The sequence below is a fragment of the Takifugu flavidus genome, chromosome 10, assembly GCF_003711565.1.
Source record: "Takifugu flavidus isolate HTHZ2018 chromosome 10, ASM371156v2, whole genome shotgun sequence".
NCBI lineage: Eukaryota > Metazoa > Chordata > Actinopteri > Tetraodontiformes > Tetraodontidae > Takifugu > Takifugu flavidus.
Window position 1 is genome coordinate 8,893,291 of NC_079529.1, and position 10,273 is coordinate 8,903,563.

General features: G+C 46.1%; 1 protein-coding gene across 2 annotated transcripts; it reads right to left on the minus strand.

The window, feature by feature from the left end:
- Positions 1–627: 627 nt before the first annotated feature.
- dpys (dihydropyrimidinase) lies at positions 628–6,915 on the minus strand. Of its 2 annotated transcripts, XM_057045704.1 has the most exons (9): positions 5,964–6,908; positions 5,545–5,703; positions 5,272–5,451; positions 4,707–4,896; positions 4,458–4,614; positions 3,501–3,642; positions 3,113–3,255; positions 1,560–1,767; positions 628–1,433 (listed from the first exon to the last, which is right to left on the minus strand). In XM_057045704.1, exons 1-9 carry the CDS (start codon positions 6,213–6,215, stop codon positions 1,362–1,364), a joined length of 1,503 nt encoding a protein of 500 aa, XP_056901684.1. In that variant the 5' UTR covers positions 6,216–6,908; the 3' UTR covers positions 628–1,361. The 2 variants fall into 2 exon arrangements, with proteins under 2 accessions (XP_056901684.1, XP_056901685.1); XM_057045705.1 differs by lacking the exon at positions 3,113–3,255 and having other exon boundaries at positions 5,964–6,915.
- Between the last annotated feature and the right edge of the window lie 3,358 nt (positions 6,916–10,273).

Sequence of the window (10,273 nt, forward strand, 5' to 3'; positions counted from 1 at the left end):
TATTTGAGACTTAACCTTAAAAATATTTTGATGGTTTTGAGTGTGTGTGTGTGTGTGTGTGTGTGTTGTGTGTGTGTGTGTGTGTGTGTGTGTGTGTGTGTGTGTGTGTGTGTGTGTGTGTGTAAGCACAGATAAATGCATTCAAACAGCACACACTTCCAGCAGTTTATTTAGAGTTTCATACCTAAACTGAGCTGTGAGAAGTTTCTGTTTGTTACCACGGTAATAGTTGCTTACATAACCCCCACAGATGTCCCCTACATGTGCACTGAACAGTACTGTCCTCCTTTCACTTACACGCTCTCACTGTTCACTATCATCTCACAGGTATTAGCCATTTTTTCTCTAGTTGCTTCCATCACTTCCTGTTCTCATTCTCTTATTTCATTTCATTCATTCAATGCCAGTTTTTTCCAAATCATTCCATTCTGATCCTTAATGCTGTGTTCGGGTCGTTGAATGTGTTTTTGCGTGTACGACGATCTAAATAACCATGGTAACTGTGCCATAAGGAATTATTTAGCTTTGTTCTGCACTTAATTTCAGCAACCTCATCTCTCCTGCACCACTGCTGCGGTTTCGACATGAGCTTAGATGCAATAAAAATATAGTTCCCAATCAGGCAGCTGCTTAAAAGACAGTTTTATTTGCATTTTCTGGGTGTATTTGAATCATTGTGGTATCACGAAGCGCTGAAGCAGCATCACCTGCTCATTACTTAAACCTCTGTGCACTGTCCGGGCTTTTGCCGTCATGTTTTTAACTCTAAGAGGAAGTGGTGCAGCCGAAGGATCAGAAGGCCTTTGGTGACTCACACGCCGCCAATGACCCGTGAGGTAACCTGATAAGCTCACATTATGTCTCAACTGGGCCCGTGGCATAATAGCACACCAGGACATGAGCCCAGTAGGAAGCTGCCGCACGATGCTGGGTGACAGCCCCAGACCTCATTTTCCCCCAACATATAGTGGATCCATACGTGGGGATGGTGCACGTTCTAGTAAAGCAAAGTTCCGTTTTAGTGAAAGACGCAGAGAAGTGTTCTGGCCACAAGCATGACAATGGGGTTAAAAATGAGGAGAGCTAAAGGTTTTATGCTCCTAAGGTGTCTTTAATTTTATTTTTGTGACCATCACATGAGAAATGCAGGAGAAAGTCGACGCTGCAACACTGGATCTGAGCGTCGAGATGAGCACAGCCCACACGTGGAAAACGAAGCTAACTGCTAGCAAGACCTGAGTGACCTTCACAAGAAGTGGCTTCGGACTGTCATGCGGTACATGTAACGGCTCCTGTTGGCTCCTCCTCACCTCTGTGGCGTTGCGACACCCAGCAGGAGCCCTGAAAGACCTTTCATGGACTCAGTCAGACGTTCCCAGAGAGACGACTTTGCCTGCGTAGGGCTCTCTGATCACAGCGGCAGGCTTCCCCACCTGCAGGGCCGACACAGCGGAGAGAAAGGTTAACTGACCTTTACCTAACACGTCTCATCGGCATCAGGTTGCCCTGAATGAATCGAGTGGAATTGTTTTCTTGTCTCTCTTCTGGGCTTTCCGGACCTGATCCCTTTGGTGAATCCTCTTGTAAACGAATTCAGAGAAGGGTTGTCTGTGGACGAATCGGCCGTGGCCCGGCGACACCTTCAGCTGACCCTCCTCGTAGACCACTTTGCCTCTGGAGATGGTCACCACGGGGACGCCGTGGCACTCCATGCCCTCGAAGATGTTGTAGTCCACAGCCTGGTGGTGCGTCCGGGCGGAGATTTTCCTGATGATTGACAACGAGCTCCAATAAAGCATGAAACTCATCAAACATGCAGCCTTATTCTTTGCATTTCGTGGTCATTAAAATAACATTTGGCTGAATCAGAGTAGGCGATGACAGACAGGTAGATAAGATGGCACCGGAAACACTTGAAATCAAAGCTGGGACTCACACACACACACACAGACACACACATTTCCTGTGGATCTGTGAATCCAAACATGCTGACATAAACAAGATGTTTCCTCATTATTCAAGTAGCCCATTTATGAAACAGGAGGCCGCTGACGGAGCTTCCGAAGCGTTTAGAACCATTATGCAACGGCGTGTGGCCCCTGGCGCCGGATGTGATGAAGCGACATGTCTGAGGGCAATTATTGCAGTTTCACAGATAATTTGTGGATGCAGCAGTGAAACACGAGGCCCGTTTCTGCTTGAAGGGAGGCGTAACACTGGCACGCACGCTGCGGCCTCACGGCAACGGTGGCTGACAGCGGTCTCAGATTTGGGTTGCAAACAGGAAGGAGAGAGAAGGTCAGGTTCCTTCTGACGTTACCAGCAGATCGGCTTCCAGTGGGGTGAAACATGTTCTCCAGTCCACATCAGCGGTTAGCCTCCCCGAGGGGCTCGGTCCACATTCTCCAGCAAACAGAGCAGAGCAGCACAGTGAAATTCCATTACATAAGCCCGGAATATGCATGCTGCTGGGACTCAAACCGTCCTCCATGTGTGCACACCGCAGAACAGCACATTTACGCTTGCTCCACATCCGGGACATGAGACAGAAGCGCGTGCAAACAAATCGGTGGTCGGTTTTAAACAGCGGTCTTCACTGAAAATAGCCCCAGTGCTGCCCGGCGTACTATGAAAAGCAGTTTTACGCCCACGTGAAGTGTTTGTCATCTCAGATCCACCGTGACCACCGCAATCAGGATCGTCCCACGGATGCTGTCTGCGTGTGAATCTTACGCAAGTGGGTTTTATAAAAAGCAGCCAAATGTGGAAGAGAAGGAAAGGTTCCAACAGTCCTTTTAGGGTCTGATGGATGTGATTCATATGTAAATTGTGCTTTCATTTACCGCTGTAGATAAGTGATGACATTCTGACTCTGGATGGCGCACAGGCGTTAATCGGCTTACGCGCTGGGTTGGCGTGTGTGAGTGTGTGGTGAGGTGGCAAAAGATGCCTCGCTTCTTGTTTTATTTGTGTATCGATATCCTCAAGCTCCCCAGCGAAACTTCTGAACCTTATCTTGTTGGGCCTGCGCCTGCCCCGCGTCTCTGCTGATGAATCCCGAGCGATGGAGCCATGGAAGCGGGCTAAGATCAGGCTGCTGGCAGGGCCTCACCTTGTCATCCTGGGGTCCCATATAACCACGTCAGCGTCCGAGTCTTTGGCTATCCGGCCTTTCTGCGGGTAGAAGTTGAAGATTTTCGCTGCGTTGCTGCTCGTCACAGCCACAAATCGGTTCTCGTCCATTTTGCCGGTGTGCTGAGGAAACGACACGACAGCAGCTGATTTTAGGGAACAGATGCTAAAATCAGAAGAGTTCCCTTTTTAGGCTATTCGTAAGCGGATTTCGATCACAAATGTGCCACAGATCCCAGATTGTACGGAAATGCTGCTTTTTGCATCTTACTGAAAAGAGAAATCTGAGGCTGTGTTGATGTTTGCCCAAAATCTATAATGAAATGGATGTGTTCTGCCACTCTGTCGGTCTTTCCAGGTCAGCTCACCACTCCTTTCTCCCAGATGACAGACATCCTGTCCTCCACTCCGTTGACTCCGTTGGGGATCTTGGTGAAGTCGTCCTTGCCCAGAGCTTTCTGGCACACCGAAAAGGTGCAGTTGTCGGTCCCTGTCACCGTGAGATCATCGCTGGAACGTTTTCATGGGGAAAAACAGATGTCATTGACGAAGCAGGTGCTGGAAATAACGAGCGAAGATGCAAAATAAGCCCTGACAACTATAAAATTATCAACGGCAGTCATCATCGCGGGTTAATTAAAATGCAAAGTAGCTGATTTACATGAATTTCTGCACGCTGCTCCCTCTGTCAGACTTTGATCCTAAGCATGTTTGCTACATTACAGAGCACCTTAAAAAGAAATTTGAAACAAGCCCAGTTTGTTTGAGACGTTAAAGGGATCATCGTGGCCCTTAAAGATCTCTATCCAGCTAAAGACAGATACAGAAAGGAGGAGGAATATAAACAACTGTGGTTCATGCACAGTGCAGACTTATAGTGATATTCTGTCTCAATCACTTGTATTTAGTTTCCTTTTGTAGTTCGTTCATGTGATTTAATCAACAATGAATATTTTTTTTAAATAGACTGACCATTCTAGTGACATCTAGTGGTAGTGATTGGGATTGCAAGCGTTGAAAAATCTGTCCTTTCCTTCATTTTTAGATTGTCCAGATCTTATTGTGACTGTGGAAAACTAAACTGATTTGTTTATTCAGAATTTTGACTGTTGTCAGCTCAAAAATGTATCAGTAAATGTAGAATTCATTTGTGTAGTAATGTTTCTAGGCAGAGCTTTAAAGCTCAATGACAAATTTGAATGTGTATATTGATCTTTCCATGTTTGCATCCTGGTGGAATGTATTGGTTTTCTGTGTTTAGGAGAGGGGTGATGTCCTGACTTAATAATGAGTGAAGTAAATCCTAAATGTCCTACTATACCTACTTGGCTAGAAGGTCCATGAGATATCCGGGAGTGCTGGGGTCAGGGCGTAGAGGGGGACCCATGACATATTTAGCTGCATGGGCCCAGTCTTTGTGCCAGTAGTTCGTCCCATCTGTGCCCAGCGAGGCTGCAATGGGCTCCCCAAACACCACATTGCCTGTAGAGGGGCAACTTTATCAGGCTAAACGCCAGATTCATCCCTCAGCGTTACCATGTTCGACCAACAGGTGGCAGCAGATCCACACTCACCATCTTTGCGGGCCTTGGACACCACGTTGGCCGCAGATTTGCTCATGACGTGGACGACGTACAGAGGACAGTTGATGGCACCGGCGATGGTGACGGCGCGCTGAGTGGCCTCAGCCTCCACCTCCTCTGGGCGACACATCTCGTGGCCCTCAGGCCCCGTGATCCCCAACGAGAGCATCTTCTTGGCCCCCTGCGGAGTCGCAACGATTGGTCAGTTTATAAATAGAAAAATCTATTTTATCAAAAAATAATAATCTATTTTATCAAAAAATAAGGACATGTGTGGCCATTTTGCTTCAAAGATTCCAGTGGTTATCACATCAATTTTACACTTATACAGATTTTAGAGATAAACTAACGTTTCTTCCAAAATATAATGACAATAAAGTCATTTTCTGTCTTGCAGCAGACACATGTGAAACCTTTTAGCATGTGCTGCCCTCTAGTGTACAGCCCGATATTGTCTCTTCTACAACAGGATGTTACTGTCTTAAATGAGAAGACAAGTCGTAGATATTCACTCTAAAGTCTTTGTAAATGCATCTAAACATAGATATAATCTCACCTCTGCAATCAGATCTCCGTTCTCAGCGTGCACCTGAGCTATGGCCCCGACCTCCTTACAGCGGGAGAAGACCGAGTACAGCTCGTCATCCCGCAGCATGAACACACCTTTGTAGGCCATGAACATCTTAAAGGAGTTGACCCCCCTCTCCCGGGCCAGTGTCTGCATTTCCTCTTTGACCTGCAGGAGGAACAGGTAGAAAAAGAATGGGGAGTCTAATCATAAGAAGAAACATAAGGAAGAATTTGAATCCATTTTAAAACCCTGATTCACCTTGTCACTCCACCAGGTGACGGCGACATGCAGAGAATAATCACAGCAAACCTTGGGGTCAGCCGTCTCTCGCCAGAGGTCATAGGCCTCCAGCAGAGACTGACCCTTCTGGGTCATGACAAAGTCCAGGATCATGGTGGTTCCTCCTGCCAGAGCAGCCTGTGGAGGGGCGCAGATGTTCGTTAAATATTAACAGACTTGTGTTTTCTGTCTGAGACCGTTTTTGCTTGAAGAATCAAAGTTTCCTGCTGCAGAATGAAGCAGCCGAATTTGGACGGATGTGATTGTTTCAGAGGCCGCTCTGCTTCATGCTGGAGCAGAGCGGCCAGACAGCAGCAGATGATCTGAGCTGCACCACACCATGCAAAAATCTTCTGGATTGTTATTGATATATGACCCTTCTCAGGTTCTGAGTTCACCTTGGTACCGATGTGGAAGTCGTCCACAGCTCTGGTGCCCATGAAGGCCAGCTCCATGTGCGTGTGCGTGTCGATCCCTCCCGGGATCACCAGCCTGTCGGTCGCATCGATCACTCGCGCTCCGGACGGGACCCGGAGATCCGGCCCGACTTCCACTATTTTGCCGCCTCTGATGTAAACGTCGCTGAGGACGGAGCAGTCCTCGTTCACCACCTTCCCTCCTTTGATGAGGATCCCGCTGCTTTCTGCCATTGTTGCGCGGCTTCAGCAAAGGGAGCAGATGAAGGAGTCTGTGCGCAATCAGGGCTCCGCTCCAAAGTTCATTTTCTGCTGAGGGGTGGAAAAAAAGCCTCGCACCGCCCTTTGGCCCCTGTTACAGCTGGAAACGAGACACCCGAGACCCGTCCCCCTGTTACAAAACATTTGTTTTTAACCAGATCAATATGTATTCAGATCTAACTACCACGTTTTAAAAGCTAGATCTGTATTTAGCCGACAGGGGGCAGACGAGAGCAAATGTCCTTCATTGACCCCCAAATGAACATATGTAACCAAAACCTGGTCTAATTTGGTAACTGCATCCCTGTAAAACTAAAATAAGGTTCACATTCTGTATATTTTCACAAATATGGTTTCTTTCTGGTCCATCTACCTCCATGAAGCTTCAGTGAGTATTGTATCAGAAGAATTGAAGGTGTCCAAACACTCCTGGTCGCAGTGAAACAGACATAATGACACATATTCATGCCTCATGAACATAGAACTTCAAGAATGTGTCATAAAAAATCCAAAATTAAAGTAAATTTTAAGCACTTTAAGTCCTTCTATGTGATTATGATCTACAGTCAAGGTCTAAACATGCCTGTTGTCTGCAGAGGCTGTAACAAAAGAAAAAAGCACTTAAAAAGGAGAATAGGTTGAGAGCTTGATTGTCTTTTAAATGTGAATAAATCTGTGCTGTGACGCCCCTGCCTCTCTTTTCTGAAGACTTGTTAGCCACTGGGACAGATTAGCATGTTGCTGCCATGGATTGGTCGTCAGCGCCGCATCAGGTCCAGACAACTTTCCTCATCCATTAGTGAATTAGGCAAAACAAGAGTCATTGGAGAGACAGAGATGAATGCACCGGCGAGATAAGCAGAGGCGCGGGGCTTAGGAACACCTAACCTTCACAGCTGCAATAAACAATAACATGTGACTTAAGAGGATTTACATAAGATGAGAGGAGTAATCAGAGGGAGAGAAGAAGAAGCAGCAGCAATGAGGCAGCAATGGCATCTCCAAAGTGTTTGTGAATGAGGAAAGTTGGCGTTCCGCTCCATTCAGAGGCAGCCGTTGTTATCACTTTATTAGCTGCGGCAGAACCAACACAGATGTCAGTTTCTTTTCAAACTCACAGAGCGAAGCTTCCGCCGTCGACGCGGCGAAACTCCTGCATTAGCAGGGGCCCGGCACGCGCAGCAAAGTGACATAAGGTAATGCTCCAGCAGGAGATTATCAGCGCTCTGCTCAGGCAGAAAGAAGCTTGTTTACTGCGTCTGTGCAGGAGCTGAGAGCTGCTGCAGTCAGAGCTAACAGGAGAACAGGCCTGGATTAGAAACTGTCACTCTGTCACTTTATGCTTGTTTCAGTGATCTTATTTTAGGAAACCAGAGGGAAATAAGTCCCATTTCTCTTTTATCTCAGTGGATTTTACTCATTTTGTAAGAATAAGTGGGATTGTTCCTCTGAGTCAAAGACAAGAAGAAAACAAAATGCAGAACCGTATCTGTTCGAGCCAGTTTGGACCCACTGGTGGAGTCCTGACAAGTTCTCCTGTGTGCTTTTCTGATGTAACAGCAGCCTGAAACATGATCACAAATGTGGGAATGATGCTGGACCTTCTCTCCCGGGCTGCAGGTTCCTCTTCTCTCGGCGTCTGAAGCAGAACCACACTTCCTGTGCCAGCAGAGGAAGTGAGATGATGCCCGGAAGAATCTCTGTAGTGCTTCCTGAAGTCAAGAGGAATCCTCCAGCTCCCAAATATGAAGAATTCTCCAAGTCCACAGAGGAAAGAATCCTTCCCACCGAGATAGATCCAGCTGCTGGGCACACACACACACACACACACACACACACACACCACACACACACACACACACACACACACACACACACACACACACACACACACACACACAGGTGTGCGATAGTCCCTGTAGGTTCACGCTCCTTCACACCAATGAAACATTCCTGACTTTGAGAAGAACCATCTGGTCCCACCAGTCACCAGGCGCTCCGTCAAGCCTCCTTTCCCCCCCTAATGCAGGTATTCATTCACACTTAATGTTTATTTCTCTGAATTTCTGCGGGTTTTATCCAAATGTTAGTTGTGTTTTTTTTTAAATTTTCCATTATTTGCAATCTGAGTATTTATTTGATATACTTTATTATGGTTCTGATCGTTAACACGCAGACGAGACGGCGTTGCAGTACCTAAACCTGCTCCCAGGTGGCAGTGTTCTCCTCAATGTGTGAAAACGCACCTTCGACTGCTGAAATTAATCATAATTAACAACACGTAGTATGCTAAAATCATAAAACTGGCTATATGATACAATATGTGCTGTTAAAAAAACAGAGTTAATAGCTTCTGAAATAGCATATCGGTGATATCAGGTGATTGATACACTAATTGGTATTTTACAGCCTTATAAAGCAGCACAAATATCCCTGTTAGGGGTCTTTAAATGTGAGATAAAGTGATGTAATATTGCCTGACATTCGGCCCGCTGAGGGAATTCTGCAGCCACTTCAGAACGTTTGTCAGTCACATTGTTGCAGCTCAGGCGTCACCAGGCGGCTGTTAAGCAGAGTCTAAAAATGTTAAGCTTCCAACAATGGGAGCCAGAAAATGTGAAGGGAAACAATTAAATTACGCCTTGCATGAAGTTTGCTTTTCATTTTGCGAGGCAAATTTAGCGCCGTGGTTAATCATTATGCTGTTGAACATGATTTGCAAAAATATTCAAGAGCTTTATGTGCCTCAGTGCCCCCTCTGTATTAAAAAATAATGGGCCTCTATCCAATTAAAAACTGCATTAAATCTCTAAAGTACTACATGCACTTTAGTGGTATCTCTCTGATTAGGCTTTTCTGCATGTGCAGATGGTGACAGCACACCGAGAAAAGGTGTTTTGACTCACTGCTCCCTTTTAAATCTGTTGCAGGAGAGCATCGAAAACGACGAATATCATATTTATTCGGGTTCCAAACAAACCCCGAGAAAATGCGCGCCCCCTCCTCTACACCAGCATTTGTGAGACGAGTCAATTTTTAAAAAAGATATTTCACAACAAAATACTGCTTTTTTTATATTAACGGTAAGCTCTGGGGGTTTCCCCCCGACATGTTGTTTTGTTCTTAAATTACACACACACACACACACACACAGAGATATATATATGTGTGTGTGTGTGTGTGTGTGTCCTCCTCTGTTGGGCAGTGATTCATTGTTCAGAGGCACCAGTCCAACATCTGAATGGATGATTTATGTGACCATCTGTTTTGTTTTGATCATAATTTGATTATCTCTTTTTTTCCCTGCTTGATGAGTTTCCGCGTCAGGATCTATTTTCTTTCGCGTAAGCGCGCGCGCGCGCACACACACACACACACACACACACACACACAAACACAGACACACACACACAAGTTTGGAATAATTGAGCCGCCTCTCGATCACTGCCTTCAGTCCACATCTCCAGCCCGCATTCTTTTTAAAAACTGACCAAATTATGATTACAAGTAACGAGCAGGATGGTTTCACCAGCAACCCGCGCGCTGCCACTATCTATTTGTGTTAATTAAAAAGATTTGCAACTACATGTGTCTGCAGATAATCAAAATGTCTTCCGCAGCAGCACTCCCAGATGCATCGGCACTCCAGAGCTCATTTGCTTGCTGCGATCTCGTGTTTGTTTAGAATTAATCAATCTGCTCACAATTGAGTTAATTAATTAGTGTTTTAATGCTACTCTTTATAATTGCAGTCAGATGAGTCTGCAGACAAAGCAATCACATTAATGCAAAATACAACAGATAATTGTCATCCAAACTTCCTCGGCAGCAGCAGGGGACAGCCCTGCTCCCAGGTTGCCTCCAGGCGCCGCTAGATGGCAGCATTGAGCAGGGTTTCCTCCTCCATAGCCTGGTGTCAGTTGCTGGATACTGTTCAATTAGCCGTCCTGCGGCATCCTGATTGGGCTCCTGCATATATGCATCGACATATAGATGACACCGGCGTGGCTGTGATACCCTGGACTATATGA

What these genes read in the sequence shown, in the direction of transcription:
- dpys (XM_057045704.1), bottom strand. Translation starts at nt 6,215, where the DNA reads ATGGCAGAAAGCAGCGGGATCCTCATCAAAGGAGGGAAGGTGGTGAAC. An exon ending in TCACCTGGTGGAGTGACAAG is followed by an intron (nt 5,452 to 5,544) that starts GTGAATCAGGGT and finishes TTCCTCCTGCAG; the next exon opens with GTCAAAGAGGAAATGCAGAC. An exon ending in TGGGACCCCAGGATGACAAG is followed by an intron (nt 1,768 to 3,112) that starts GTGAGGCCCTGC and finishes GTCAATCATCAG; the next exon opens with GAAAATCTCCGCCCGGACGC.